The following is a 15,704-nucleotide window of genomic DNA, read 5'->3' as shown; positions in this document are numbered from 1 at the left end:
GGAAGGGAGGGGAACATGTTGACAATTACTGTCTTTGTTATCCTCAAAACCTTCGAGGAGAAATCAAAGAAAAGTCCAAAAGGCTAAAATGTGTCAATGACATTTGACGGCACTATACTAAGGTTATTAGAATGATGCCTTCCATCGAGTTAATGCATTCGAGATTCATTAAAAATATACTGCAGATAGTGGATGCTCTGACAGCCGTACAAGATATCAGAGAGGAGATTGAAAGTGGTCTTTATGTGGAGGGATTCTGTGATACACATAAACAGAGCTGAATGGTACAGTACTGCTGTGTTGCCTGAATGGAGAATTGCTATGACCTTTTTAGCCTATCTATTGCTATGATATGACTGCATCTTTGCCCTTGTTCCACACATACTGGGCGATCGATATCAAAATGACTGGTAACGACGTGGGCATTGTTGAAAAGAGACATGTAGCTATTCTTATGTTCCTCAATGACAAAAATCTTTCTCCCGATAGGTATGGTATATCTTTACATGTCTCTATTGCAGTTGCGGATCATTGGAAAGAGGGGAGATAGCTGGTTAGAAAGCCTATCCCATAAGTGGGAAAAAAATACAGCTTTTTCTGTTCATTTCATTAGCCTATTATGGACCACTCCTGATCGCTTACGCATCTCTGGCACACCTACTCTGACCACATCTCCGTTGTATTGGACTAATCAAAATAAGCAGCAATGCCACTACTGTGAACTGTCAGCAAATGTATTGAAATGAATGACATGTTTAGAAGCCAATGCAGATGACATTATTATGAAAACAGATTCCAGTCACAGATAGAGTATGGGACAGGTGCTCTTGTACGATAGCGTCAAGGGCTCGTCATGTCAACTAAAGTTTCAGAACATCTTCACCACTTGCCTTCCATTCAAAGATGTTCTGTTTTGATATAATGCTAACGGAATATCAACATTGACTTGTATAGTGATAGGAACGGTAACAATATAGAACCAGGTTATGGAACTACACCTAACTTAAAACAGAAAACAGGTAGACATTTTGAGGGACAATAGCAAACATGACAAACAATACAGCAACAAAAATAACATGAACAAAAGTGTTTCTGTCTTACAGTCACTCCCCAGCAAATAACCATCAACCACCCCAATGTAAACAACATTCAACACTTCATCATTGACCACCTTTTGCCATTTTATTAATGGACAGTCCAAGTTCATTTGCATTTACGAACATTTAAAAATTCATATTGATGGGAGAAATATAACAGAGAAGGAAAAGTGCTGAAGAACGTCGGCCCCTGGCTCTTTATTCAGACCCAAGGTGCCATACATTCATGTCTGAGCCCCATGTCCGGAGGAATAGTCCTATGTTTGTTGCTACATAAGCAGAATGTGAAGAATGGAGAGAACACAAACGTATAGAGCACACTACATGGTGAGGTTTCTACAGACAACGGTGAAGAAGTGTGCAAAATAAGGAGGGGCATCCTTTTTTATTTTTTTTACACTTAAAGGCTGCTCAATAATATACATTACGGGATATATACATTTTAACCACAAACATTTCTACTTGCCTGTTTATTTTTTTATTTTTTCAGTTTTCAAAGTGTGCTTTTTTTGTGTTAAAAATACATATTTTCACATGAAAGGCTTGTAGTACATGAAAAAGGATGACACTATAATACAACAGTTTAGAGATATGACTAATTCCACTGATATGAAGAAGAAAGGCTTAAAACAAGAGGAGCCACACTTCACTGAAGGAAATATAACTGCAGTCATCTATTCTCATAGGGGATCCGTTTTAAATACACCAAACCAAAGCCACCGATTAACAGTGGAATAAAGAGGGCTCAGCACCCAGACGATTGGTGAGAAACAATGTACTTGTAGTCTTCCAATCATGTGCGTGTAGAACCACCTGTTCCAATGCCTATAGCTCTTTGAATTAAAATGGCAGCATTAGTTGTTCTGAGAGTATATGTGCATTTTGTAGGGTTTTGAGGTCAAACCCATTTAGGATAGATGCAAATAACGACATGTTCGGAGAATCCAACTGCCAACACCCAAACCTAGAAGTTATTATATTGACCTTTCTCATGGTGTGAAAAAACATAGGAAAAATATGTTCGCAATGATCGAGGTTGTTATAAACAATGTCTGTGTAACTTATTTAAAGCAAACTAAATAAACAATTGTAAACAACTAATAAAATTGGTTTATTCAATATATATTTGGGAAGATGATATCTTTTCAGATCCATCTAAAAATGTTTTATCTTTTTGAAACAAACACATCTACCATCTATATTTAGGGACAATTTTGGGGTCATGGAAAAAAACCTGCTGTAAAACTATCAAATCCAACTAGCTTATTTGCAAAATGGGTTCATTTTCGAATGAACTTCAAAATCAAAGTCGATATATCAACTATCAATAATAATAATCATCATAATAATGAACACAGGTCAACTCCATTATTAAATGGAATTCTTAATTAAATAATTTACGTCAAAGCAGGTGTTTGCACAAGGGCTTCGATTTCAAATGATTTGTGGTCAAAAATCATTTCTATTGTTGACTACAGACTAAAGAACTAAGTGGCCAAAGGCGGTATCGACGGACTTAAAATACAAAATAAAACTTGGAGAGTTCAGACACAACTCAGTGAAATAAAAAGAAGACTTTATAAACTATTATTTGCTAGGCAACTAGATCTTTACCTCTCTGAACAAAATACAAGCCCCACTGGATTTGAAGTGCCTGAGGTCTGTTTTCTTGCAAGGTGGATAAAGAGGTCCCACTTTTAACGGCAAGCTCTTTAGAATGTACTTACATCGGCGAGAGAAAACTGCTTTCTCATTCCGTCTTGCAACGTCTCACTCATCAATATGATGAGCGACAATTCACAAACTCCAAAAAATATATATTTTTCAGTTCTATAGGTTAAAAAAACTCAAATAAAAAAACAAACAAAAAGACCATCCATCCCGGATATACTGCGAATGCAGAGAGACTGAACTGCACAGAGTTAAGTTAGTAGCACCTGCATAGGATCCTTCCTGGTACTCCACTGTGACCTCTGACCATTGGGGAAATGCTGGACTGAGGTGCCTGTAGGGGTCCTGACTGCAGCGTGTGGAGGGGGGCAGGCGCTATGAGGACCCACTCCCGCTGGCCTGGACCTCTGGACCCTCTGGGGAGAGGAGAGACAGGCCTGGTGAGTGATTGCCATTGGACTGTTGTTTTAAATTACATTCTTGGACTTTTTGAATGGGCCAGATGTAGCTCCAATGAAAAAGTACAAAAGTAAAAAGTCCCATTCAAAGACGCCCAGATAACTTCCTTGGACCCCCAGATAACTTATTTGGCACATCAGTGGGAGTGTCCAAGATCACTTACTTGGACTTTCAAATATGTTTGTTTGACAGTTAGGGGGCATGTCCAGGCGACATTTTTGAACCCCGAGATTACTTTTATGGATCATCGATAGGGGTCTCCCAGATCACTTCCTTGGAACAACAAATAACACTTTTGGACTATAATTTTGTCCAGATATCATCAATTCACTTTTTGAACAAATCACAGGAAGGGGTGTGGTGGAAATTGTTTTGTTTGTGCTTTTCTATAAACCAATTTCTGTGTTCATGCAAGTGACTGATTGAAAGAATTTGGCAGTATGCCCAGAAACTTGTTTAGAGAAAGGGATATCTCAGTTTCAAGGGCTCAGCTTAGAGAGAAGAAGCCTCACTTTCCAGTCTGCGAGGAAATCGGTGGCGCATTTTATGAAGCGTGAGGGAAATTGCCGTCTGACCTAAAGATGACGAGACCCACCCAGACCAGACCCTTACTGTGAGCTGCCCAGGAGGAGACACATCGGCTAACAATTGAGGGATGGCAACAGATTTCATTAAGTCAATTTAAATGTAATATGTATAAAAGTGAGGGAAAAAACTGAAGAAATGAAATCAAGGCGAGAAACCCATAAAAAGGGCCAGATATTTTTTCTCTTCTAGAGAAGACTATTCACTAGTTTTATGAGAAGACTACAGTGAGGGCGTAACAATATCATGGAATGCCCCACTGACAGCTGTCTGTAGGCATTTATAAGAAACGTCTACCGCCACTACTAAATAACAAGGTATTATTGAATACGGGGTGTTATTTATATGTATAGCAAGTAGCAACAAGATAACCATTGAAGATACATATGGTGCATAGCAAGTAACGACAAGAGAATCAGGGGACTAGCTCATGTGTGAAAGAGGTGAATGAATGCCCCAACCAGTTCTGTGAGCTGAGTTTCTTGATCTGTAACGTTATCTAGGGTTCTGTCTACCACCGCTGTTGGATCTTCAGGTAGAGGATAACATGTCTCACATCTCATAGGTAACATGTCGCAGTAGTGAGGAGGATAACATAATAACATGTCTCATTAGTAACGAAGATAACATGTTATCCTTGTTAATAATGAGACATGTCTCTGAGGATAACATGACTTTAGATTACATGAGGATAACATGACCCATCCGTGGAGTTTGATGGTATAACATTATTATGTGTGTGGAGATATGAAAGAAGAGAGTATTATTCCTGAATAAGCTGTTAAATAGAACACTAGTGAATATTTAAACCCCTGTATGAATAGAACACTAGTGTAGAGGAGGATCTTGTGATGTAACACAAATGTATAATGGGTTATTAGAGATAAAGTAACATAATATTTGTTTAATGGGTTACTAGAGCTGATGAAGTAACAATAGAAAAAATATATAAATATAACTTGCACACCCACACAAGTGTTGTAAAAAGTATTTTGCGAAATGTTCAGAGTGGTCCCTTTATGGATCATTTGAGGTATGATAAGGTTAAAGTATTGTACGGGACTTGACTTACCCGTAACAAAAAAAACTATAAATAGAACCAATTAAGTTGAACATGATTTTCTGTTAACTAAACAATTTATTGAACTCCTGGGAGTTTTCATTGATATCCAAAACGATGAGATATTAACTTCTTGGTGACAGGGGACAGTATTTTCACGTCCGGATGAAATGCATGCCCAAATTCAACTGCCTGCTACTCATCCCCAGAAGATAAGATATGCATATTATTAGTAGATTTGGATAGAAAACACTCTGAAGTTTCTAAAACTGTTTGAATCATGTCTGTGAGTATAACAGAACTTATTTAGCAGGCGAAACCCCGAGGACAAACCATTCAGATGTAAAAATTTTTTTTTTTAAGTCACTCTTTTCAATGGGTATTCATTGGGAATCCAGATTTCTAAGGGACCTTCTTGCAGTTCCTAACGCTTCCACTGGATGTCAACAGTCTTTAGAAATTGGTTGAGGTTATTCCTTTGTGTAATGAAGTGTACTGCTAGATAGAGGCGCGTGACCAGAAAGCATGCTTCAGTTTGTTTCCTTCCTGTATTGAACACAGATTCTCCAGTCTTTAATTTGATCGATTATTTACGTAAAAAAATATCTAAAGTTGTGTTACAAAAGTAATTGGAAATGTTTTGGCAGAGTTTACAGGTAACTTTTGAGTTGGAACCGGTGTTTTTCTGGATCAAACGCGCCAAATAAATGGACATTTTGGATATATATTGACGGAATTAATCGAACAAAAGGACCATTTGTGATGTTTATGGGACATATTGCAGTGCCAACAAAAGAAGCTCGTTAAAGGTAAGGCATGAATTATATTTTTTATTTCTGCGTTTTGTGTTGCGCCTGCAGGGTTGAAATATGCTTTCTTTCTTTTGTTTACAGAGGTGATATCCTCAGATAATAGCATCGCTTGCTTTCGCCGAAAAGCCTTTTTGAAATCTGACATGTTGGCTGGATTCACAACAGGTGTAGCTTTAATTTGTTATCTTACATGTGTGATTTACTGAAAGTTTGATTTTTATAGTAATTTTTTTGAATTTGGCACTCTGCATTTTCCCTGGCTTTTGGCCAGGTGGGATGCTAGCGTCCCACATAACCCAGAGAGGTTAAACCAATGAGTAATAAGGGAAATTGAACCACTCCCCCAGGAGGAGTGGGGGTCTGAGACTGTCTCCCAATCTATTTTGTCTCAGGTGCCAGAAACCTTATGGATAGAATATGCCAATGACAGTGGACTGATAGGCAGTGCTAGCCCAGTTATAATAACGGTTTCTGAATTGGCCGATGTATTTTATAAATTCGTCACATTACATATGAATCTTAAAATTATAGATATTTAATAAGTGTGAAGCAGAAAGTGAATATACAACAGAAATTTGAAATAAATATTAACCTAGGGGGCAGTATTTTGACATCTGGATGACAAGCGTGCCCAAAGTAAACTGCCTGTTACTCAGGCCCAGAAGCTGCATATAATTGGTAGATTTGGATAGAAAACTCTAAAGTTTCTAAAAACGGTTACAAAATTGTCTGTGAGTATAACAGAACTGATATTTCAGGCAAAAACCCGAAGACAAACCATCCAGAAGAAAAATAATTTCAGCCCATCATTGATTCCTATGGCTGTCATTTTTAATATGAAGGGAAAACCTCCCAGATTGCAGTTCCTAGGGCTTCCACTAGATGTCAACAGTCTTTAGAAAGAGTTTCAGGCTTGTTTTTGGAAAAATTAGCTAGAATTTGTAGTTTTTCTAAGTGTCTCGCATTTTGGCTGTAGTGTTTGTTACACGTTCTGGTAAATGCGCGTACTTTGTTGTTTATCTCCGGTAATGAACAATAACGATTCTCCATCTTAAATTGTATCATTTATTTACGTATTAGGATACCTGAGGTTTGATTATAAATGTTGTTTGACTTGTTTGGAGAAGTTTATTGGTAACGTTTGGAATTAATTTTGTATGCATTTTGGAGGGGGGAAACCGGTGGATTATTGAATGAAGCGCACCAGCTAAACTGAGTTTTTGGGGATATAAAAGGACTTTATCGAACAAAACAACCATTTGTAATGTAGCTGGGACCTTTTGGAGTGCCAACAGAAGAAGATCTTCAAAGGTAAGTGATTTATTTCATTGCTATTTCTGACTTTTATGGCGCATCTGCCTGGTTGGAAAATGTTTTTAATGCTTTTGTGTGCTGGGCGATTTCCTCCGATAATCGCATGGTGTGCTTTCGCCGTAAAGCCGTTTTGAAATCTGACACAGTGGCTGGATTAACAAGAAGTCAAGCTTTTGGGCCTCGCGGGTGGCGCAGTGGTCTAGGGCACTGCATCGCAGTGCTAGCTGTGCCAACAGAGACTCTGAGTTCGAGCCCAGGCTCTGTCGCAGCCCGGCCGCGACCGGGCCCAGGCTCTGTCGCAGCCCGGCCGCGACCGGGAGGTCCATGGGGCAACGCACTATTGGCCTAGCGTCATCCGGGTTAGGGAGGGTTTGGCTGGTAGGGATATCCTTGTCTCATCGCGCACTAGCGACTCCTGTTGCGGGCCACTCTAACCAGGTCGCCAGGTCGTGTGTCCTCCGACACATTGGTGCGGCTGGCTTCCGGGTTGGATGCGCGCTGTGTTAAGAAGCAGTGCGGCTTGGTTTCAGAGGACACATGGCTTTTGACCTTAGTCTCTCCCGAGCCCGTACGGGAGTTGTAGCGATGAGACAAGATACTAACTACTAACAATTGGATACTACGAAAAGGGGTAAAATTCCCCCCCTCCCAAAAAAAGAAGTTAAGCTTTTAACTGATGTATGACACTTGTATTTTCATGAATGTTAAATATGACTATTTCTGTCATTTGAATTTCGCGCTCTGCAATTTCGCCGCAAGTTATCGAGATGGGACGCTAGCGTCCCACTGATCTGCAAGAGGTTTAAGTCATTTGTTTGGGTTAGAGAGACCCTTCCTGTGGAACAATAGATAGCCGCCAGTACACACTGAACTGAAACAGGCTGTAAGCGAGACAATGGAGAAATTAGGGACAGTTTGTATAGAACTGTATGTCAAAGCAACAAGTCAAAATGGCTGATTACAAGAGAGGGGCTTTGGGATTGTTTACTTTAGAAAGTGCCAATTCGATGTGTCTGAAGTAAAATTCTGTATACAACTGATGGAACTTCCGGTACCAAGTTTAAAAAAAATGTTTATCAATGATTCTGTATCTCTCCCTTTGAAAGGCTTGCTAAGGCAAGTGCCTTAGGAGAGCAGTTAAAGGTTCCCGGATCCAGCTGTTAACCTCTCTGCGCACCGAACCCGGTAGCAGGATGAAATTCGACAATATACGGTGATCGCTACATAAAGTCATATTAAACATTCATGAAAATATAAGCGTCTCACATGTTTCGAAAGCCTAGAATCTTGCTAATCCAACTGCGTTGTCAGATTTAAAAAAGGATTTATAAAAAACAACTATTTCAACCAGCACAGGCGTAACAAAATCACAAACTGCAATAAAATAAATTGTTTACCTAGGGCGATCTTCCTCTGTTTGTACTCCCAATGCTCATTGTTACACAATGAATGGTTTTTTGTTTGATAAAATCCATTTTTATAGCCTAACACAAAACATTTTGTAAACCGCTTGTGTCATGAATTCCATCTCATTCCATTTGACGTCACATTTGAGGTAAATACACACACAAAACGTGACTTTTCCAGTCATGTTTGGTTTCATTGCAATCAACTGGTTTGTTTGTAACACAACCATACCTGATGGGTCATTTCGCGGGACGTATTGACTGAAAGAAACCGATTTGAAGACAACAAGTGGTGCACCAATGATTTGCCCGCTGTTTTGTTGATTGAATGTATTTTAACCCAATGACCACTCATCGTCTTGAAATCTAGCTGGGTAGATAGCCAATGAGCTGAGGTAAATGGCAATATGTAATGTTTATGTGTTGGAAGACCAACCCATGTAGTAAACTCCGGCGTAAAGAGGTTAATTCGCTATTGGCGATTCATACCGGAAGGAGCAACGCATGTTACGCACATCTAAGTCTAGATATACAGATGTACACACAATTTTAGAAGAAATTGATCGAGGACGATTCATGTAGCGATTCCCAAATGGAGGAATATCTTTTGAACGGAGAGGACATCGTTTTGGACTGGTAAGTTCTTCTCATGCTAATGCCGTTGTTTGAAATTAATAATATAAAATATTATTTGTGAAATGAAATAGCCTATTTGAGGCTGTTGAGGGGAGGGGAGGCCCACAACAATGGCCAAAGTGAAATGGAGACAGTAGATAAAGCTGGTCTGTTGTAATATAATAAAGACAGTAGATCTAGCTGGTCTGTCAGAATATAAATGAGACAGTAGATCTAGCAGGTCTATAATAATATATTCAACCTTATGTTCCCTGTACTCTATATATATATATATATATATGTTTATTATACCTGTTGATACAGGGCTCATGTGTGAAACTATTCTAACTGAACATTTTCTTTCACAGTGACACTGACTCTGAATGGGAGCCCCCAGTGCCAAGGTGTCCATCCCCCACTGAAGCTGGTTCATCCAGCTCCTGCCACAAGTGGTGTTCATCTGCCCAAATTTATTTCTGCAGGCATGGATGTGATATGGCACCTGGCACCAGCAGCACCATATTGTGTAGAGGACTGAGGTCTTCCAAATATTGAAAGTGTTATTTTGTAAATGTGTATATATATTTTTTCTGGTTTTTTCTCCATTTTTTGGGGGTGTGTGTTAGAATACCATTTTGGTATTTTGTATATAGTTATTCCATTCAAAATGTATAACTTCACCAATTTGGCCACTTGGGTACATTTGGGCTACTTTTGTGGGACACCTGGGTGACTTCATGATAAATGTCATGTAGCACACTCATTTTGGAAGTTATCATACTGAAACTTTGCACAAGTACTGTTGCCCTCATGTTTTTCACGGAAATTGTCCCCATCATCCTATCTGAATATTTGTTTTATCTTGTTCATTTTAAAGATGATGATACAACAATAAAAATAAAAAACGTATGTTTTTTCATTGTATTATCTAAACGTGATCTAGTGTGTTATATTCTCCTACATTCAATTAACATTTACACAAACTTCAGAGTGTTTTCTTTCAAATGGTACCAAGAATATGCATATCCTTGCCTGAGCTACATGCAGTTAGATTTGGGTATGTCTTCAGGCGGAAATTGAAAAAAGTAGGGGGGTAGCTCTGAGAAGTTACTAAGAGAGCTCCCAAATTAAGTAAGGCCTGGCCATTTTGTTTTTAACCTACGATTTTACCACACACACCTGTTAATGAACATTTGTTAGTAGTTAATAATCTGTTTGATTTATTGTATGGGGTATTTTGGTTTGCTGTACACAAAAGTTTCTATTGTCAGAGTTTGGGTACACACGTAAATTCTCTTGATTAGAAGAAATGTAAATCTGATACACAAAATGTTTGAAATATTGGAAACATCTTTAAATAATGTCTGAGGTACAGGAAAACAAACACTCACTTAATGGGGTGGAATGACCTCTGTTCTGACTTCCTGGTGAGGCCTGATCACCCTCACTAGAAAGACTGGAGACATTGGTTGAGATTTAAAATGGGCTATGTAAACACTAATAATTAGAAGAAGTTTATAATTTATCAATAGTCTCATGTGTGATTCAGACCACGAGAAGGACAGAAAGATAGCGCTGCCCCTGAATGAGGGACACCTGTCTCTAATCTATTTTTCCATGACCTTATGGGATACAATTATTTCCTTATGGAGTTATCAAGAGTTTCAATTCTAATAGGATTTGTTATTCTAATTTGTTTATTTTTGATTTAACAGGCAGTGTTGTTTTTTTGGACGCATGAATCACGATGTGACTCATGTATCCAAAAGAGGGAATTACCAGTCCCCTAGGGCCCTTAAGTAAATATAGAATGTTGGTAATGGTTGACAGTTACTCCAAATGGATGAATTTTCCCCCAAATCAAGTGATGTGTATTGCTGTTGTTTTATTTTCTTTCTTTTTTTTGTCTTGCTTCAATAAAAAAAATCTCTCCAGATTGGGTCTGCTGGATGGTCGGGATTTCTCCCTAAGGATTAGCCCTCAACCCCCTGACCTGTAACTCTGCATTGAGATTGCCAAGATGTTATGGGTGAATAAACCAATTTGGATTTTTTTTTAAATGGTTTCAGCTGTGCGTTGTTATTCTCTGACATTTGTTTTAGAAATCTGTATTAAGAATCAAGTAGTAGTAATAATTTGTCATACAGTTAATAATTTGTCTGGATTTCCTGAATCAGAAATGCCCTAAACTAAACTGTTGTTCTGGTCTGTCCTCTCGGGGTTATGGCGAAGGTGACCACAGATGGTGTCTAGATACATGGAAGGGATAATTTGACCAAGAACAGAGTGAACCTTGATTTGGAAACCCAGAGTGAACCTTGATTTGGAAAGGCTTCTAGAGACAGAGCTATGCCCCTAAATTGTGAGGGGAACCACTAGATTGTAGCATGTGCTAACTTTTCCCCAATCTCATTCTTATCAAGGTTGATGTGAAACTATTATAACATGTGTTCTCTCGCTTCCCTGTGAAAGTCAATATGCATGTGCCCTAGATTTGGGAGATATCTAAGAGACATAGAGATTGGCATTGCTAAAATAATTGTGTAATTGGGCTCTGCAAAAAAAGAGGCTATTGACTATCTTTTGTTTTGTTAACATGCTGTAAGGCGATCTGTGCCTCTCTGGCTGGTAAGATTTCAGCAGCTATCATGTTTTATGCTCCTCCAGAGGATGGTGAAACTAATGAACTGACAACTCTGGAAGAGCTCCCATTCCCCCTGTAGATGAGTAATGATTGAAGGTTGATTTCGTTTAAGTTGAGGGTAAGGTCATCTAAATCCTTAACCTGTTTCCATTATGTAAACACTGAGCTGATGAGCCAGGACCAACCTTGAAGGGTTTAGCAGAATGGTTAAACAGGGTTTTATATTTTGATTAAGTTGATGTCCCGGGGACAGTTTGAAAAACATGGGTCAATCCAACCCAATTTTGGTAAGAGATATGGAAATAATGATTAATATTGAAAGATTTATTCACCTCTGAATCTACAGATCCCTTGTGTATGTGTGTGTATTTTTGATACTCACTTCAGTTGATTATAACCTTTTGATAGTAGATTTGAGCTTGATGAATTCTGTCAAAATGTAACATGTTTCATGTTAAACTGTAGTTAGTTTGTATCCTGTTTAGTGAATGATTACTGTGAGTATTAATGGAGTTTAGGCCATGAAACTGTGTGTATGCTAATTTAGAAACGTTGACCTAATCAGACAAGAGGAAATTGCCTAGGATCAGGCCCAGAACAGAAGATGGACGGGGTGTGATTCTGACATTAGCTAAACAGAGAGAGGACCATGGACATTCCACAGGGGAGCCAGAGGGAAACTCATTGAGGTCATAAAATGTATTGCTGGGGAGGTGACACCTACAAGAAGGGGGAAAGAGTATAAAATGTGTTGTGAACATTCTAAATGCATGCACTCAGCTGACTGCATCTTTGGTATTAAACACTTGAAACTTCTCGAGCTTTGTCTCAATTCCTTATTGCAAAGAAGTTGCAATAGCATTTTTCTTTTTAACAAGCTTTATTAGGATTTATTATAATGATGTATTTAATAGAAGTATAATCTTTTATGATTTATTATGATGTAATTTCATAGAACCCCCTTTTGATAGAAGCTTAAATCTAATGCTTATTATCACACAAGTGATAAGAGGATGGAAATTGTATGTTTGTGCTTTTCTATTTATCAATTTCTAAATTCCGCTATACCCTGTGACGAACCATCAAACAGGAAAAGCGTCAATACAGGACTAAGATTGAATCCTACTACCCCGGCTCCGACGCTCGTCGGATGTAGCAGGGTTTGAAAACTATTACAGACGACAAAGTGAAGCACAGCTGCGAGCTGTCCAGTGACACGAGCCTACCAGACGAGCTCAATTACTTATATGCGTGCTTCAAGGCAAGCAACACTGAAGCATGCGTGAGAGCACCAGCTGTTCCGGATGACTGCGTGATAATGCTCTCCATAGCCGATGTGAGTAAGACCTTTAAACAGGTCACCATTCACAAGGCTACAGCGCCAGACGGATTAGCAGGACATGCACTCCGAGCATGCGTTGACCAACTGGCAAGTGTCTTCACTGACATCTTCAACCTGTCCCTGACCAAGTCTGTAATAACAACATGTTTCAAGCAGATCACCATAGACCCTGTGCACAAGAACACTAAGGTAATCTGCCTAAATGGCTACCAACCCGTAGCACTCACGTCTGTAGCCATGAAGTGCTTTGAAAGGCTGGTCATGGGTCACATCAACACCATTATCCCAGAAACCATAGACCCACTTCAATTTGCATACCGCCTCAAGAGATCCACAGATGATGCAATCTCTATTGCACTCCACGCAGACCTTTCCCACCTGGACAAAAGGCACTTACTCCTATGTGAGAATGCTAGTTATTGACTACAGCTCAACTTTCAACACCTTAGTACCCTCAAAGCTCATCACTAAGCTAAGGACCCTGGGACTAAACATCTCCCTCTGCAACTCGATCCTGGACTTCCTGATGGGCCGCCGCCAGCTGGTAAGGGTAGGTAACAACATCTGCCAAGCTGATTCTCAATACAGGAGCCCCTCAGGGGTGGGTGCTCAGTCCCCTCCTATACTCCCTGCTCACCCATGACTGCATAGCCAAGCAAGACTCCAACACCATCATTAAGTTTGTCGACGACACAGCAGTGGTAGGCCTGATCGCCGACAATGATGACAGCCTATAGGGAGGTCAGAAACGTGGTAGTGTGGTGCAAGGATAACAACCTCTCCCACAACGTGATCAAGACAAAGGAGATGATCGTGGATTCCAGGAAAAGGAGGACTGAGCACTCCCCCATTCTCATCGATAGGGCTGTAGTGGAGCAGGTTGAGAACTTCAAGTTCCTTAGTGTCCACATCAACAAACTATCATGGTCCAAACACACCAAGACAGCCGTGAAGAGGGCACGACAACGCCTATTCCCCCTCAGGAGACTGAAAAGATTTGGCATGGGTCCTCAGATCCTCAAAAAGTTCAACAACTACACCATCCTGACTGGATGCATCACCACCTGGTATGACAACTGCTCGGTCTCCGACAGAAAGGCACTACAGAGGGTAGTGTGTGTGGCCCAGTACATCACTGGGGCCAAGCATCCTGCCATCCAGGACCTCTGTACCAGGTGGTGTCAGAAAAAGGCCCTAAAAATTGTCAAAGACTCCATCCACCCTAGTTATAGACTGCTCTCTGTGCTACCGCACGGCAAGTGGTACCGGAGCGCCAAGTCTTGGTCCAAAAGGGTTCTTAACAGCTTCTACCCCGAAGCCATAAGACTCCTGAACAGCTAATCAAAATGGTTACCCAGACTATTTGCATTGACCTCCCCCTCACCCCCCATTTTCCACTGCTGCTACGCTGTGTTTATTATCTATGCATAGTCACTTTACCTACATGTTACCTCAATTAACTCGGCTAACCTGTGCCCCCGCACATAGACTCTGTCCCAGTAGCCCCTGTACATGCCTCGTTACAGTTATTTTATTGTTGCTCTTTAATCATTTGTTATTTTTCTATTTTCTTGTCTTTTTTTTTACTTCAGTTTATTTTAATAAATACTTAACTTATTTTTCTTAAAACTGCACTGTTGGTTAAGGGCTTGTAAATAAGCATTTCACTGTAAGGTCTGTTGTATTTGGCGCATGTGACAAATAACATTTGATTTGATTTTGAACATTGTTTAGAGAAAGGGATATCTCAGTTTCAAGGTCTCAGCTTAGAGGGAAGAAGCCTCGTGAGGTATTGGACTGTCAAATGCATGACCCAGTATTGGTCATCACATGACTTAAGCAAACATTAATTATGAATGATGAATAAGCTAAATCATGCAAATATAAGTTTGTAAGGGAACTAACGGGACTTCCCCGTTAGAGTTCCTGACAGGCGTTCAAGTTTGTTGGAACCTCTCCAGCGCGGTGACAAACAATGATTAATTTAAGATTGAATTTGAGTGTCTTCAGATCTGTTTGGGGGTGATTAGATCAGTTAGGGTAACAGTTAGAACCCTTTTAGTCTATGGTTTACCTGCGATGTTGGCAGTGGGTGTGAGCGATTCGTCCTCATCACTATCCTCCTCGTTAGACTGGGGGTGAGGGATGTGGCCGTCTGGAATGGGGACCCGGGGCTCTGGCTCCTGGTCTGAGCGGCTCCGCAGTGCCAGGATACGGTGATGCAGCGCTGCGTACAGCTGACCCGTGTCCTTAGAGCTCGCCTGGAACAGACACATAACTAACACATCAGTACTATACAGAATGTCCTGGCAGTGTTAGATATACTCAACTCATCTATTACCATGTAATTATAGTGTAATTACTAGGGATGGACAAAATATTTTACTATTCAAATAATATGACATTTTGTTCGATATCCGGGAATTCAGAAATTAAAAGAAAAATATTTTTCAATATCTTGGACCTTTCTGAATGACGCAAATGCACATGGCAGAAGTAAACAGCGGATATATGCTTTTACTCCAAAAGTTTGGCTTGCAGCAACAGAGATAAGAAGTCTGATTTTCACCATGATAGAAATTATTCTGTTACAAAAAAGTTCTGGTTAGTGTTTTGCATTGATCTATGTCAGATATTGTGGAAACTCTATTAGGCAAGCACCTGTAATAGCTATTTGAAGTGAGGAAAATAGCATACCT

At 39.8% G+C, this 15,704-nt stretch overlaps 1 protein-coding gene across 4 annotated transcripts in view; it reads right to left on the bottom strand.

Annotated features, from left to right (window-relative positions):
* Nucleotides 1-1,566: 1,566 nt before the first annotated feature.
* Nucleotides 1,567-15,704, bottom strand: part of LOC139409128 (ran-binding protein 3-like) — a 35,718-nt gene continuing 21,580 nt past the window's right edge. For 2 of the 4 annotated variants that reach the window (XM_071153866.1, XM_071153868.1), the window contains 2 exons: nucleotides 15,080-15,266; nucleotides 1,567-3,184 (listed from right to left, as the gene is read on the bottom strand). In XM_071153866.1, coding sequence (XP_071009967.1) covers nucleotides 3,144-3,184; nucleotides 15,080-15,266 — 228 coding nt within the window. In that variant the 3' untranslated portion in view covers nucleotides 1,567-3,143. Of the gene's footprint in view, nucleotides 3,185-14,879; nucleotides 15,018-15,079; nucleotides 15,267-15,704 lie in introns of those variants that run through there. The other 2 variants (XM_071153865.1, XM_071153867.1) reach the window with 1 other exon arrangement.

This window comes from Oncorhynchus clarkii, chromosome 5 (assembly GCF_045791955.1).
Source record: "Oncorhynchus clarkii lewisi isolate Uvic-CL-2024 chromosome 5, UVic_Ocla_1.0, whole genome shotgun sequence".
NCBI classification, from domain to species: domain Eukaryota; kingdom Metazoa; phylum Chordata; class Actinopteri; order Salmoniformes; family Salmonidae; genus Oncorhynchus; species Oncorhynchus clarkii.
Note: the sequence above shows the minus strand (reverse complement) of the source record. Positions and strands in the feature narration are given on the sequence as shown.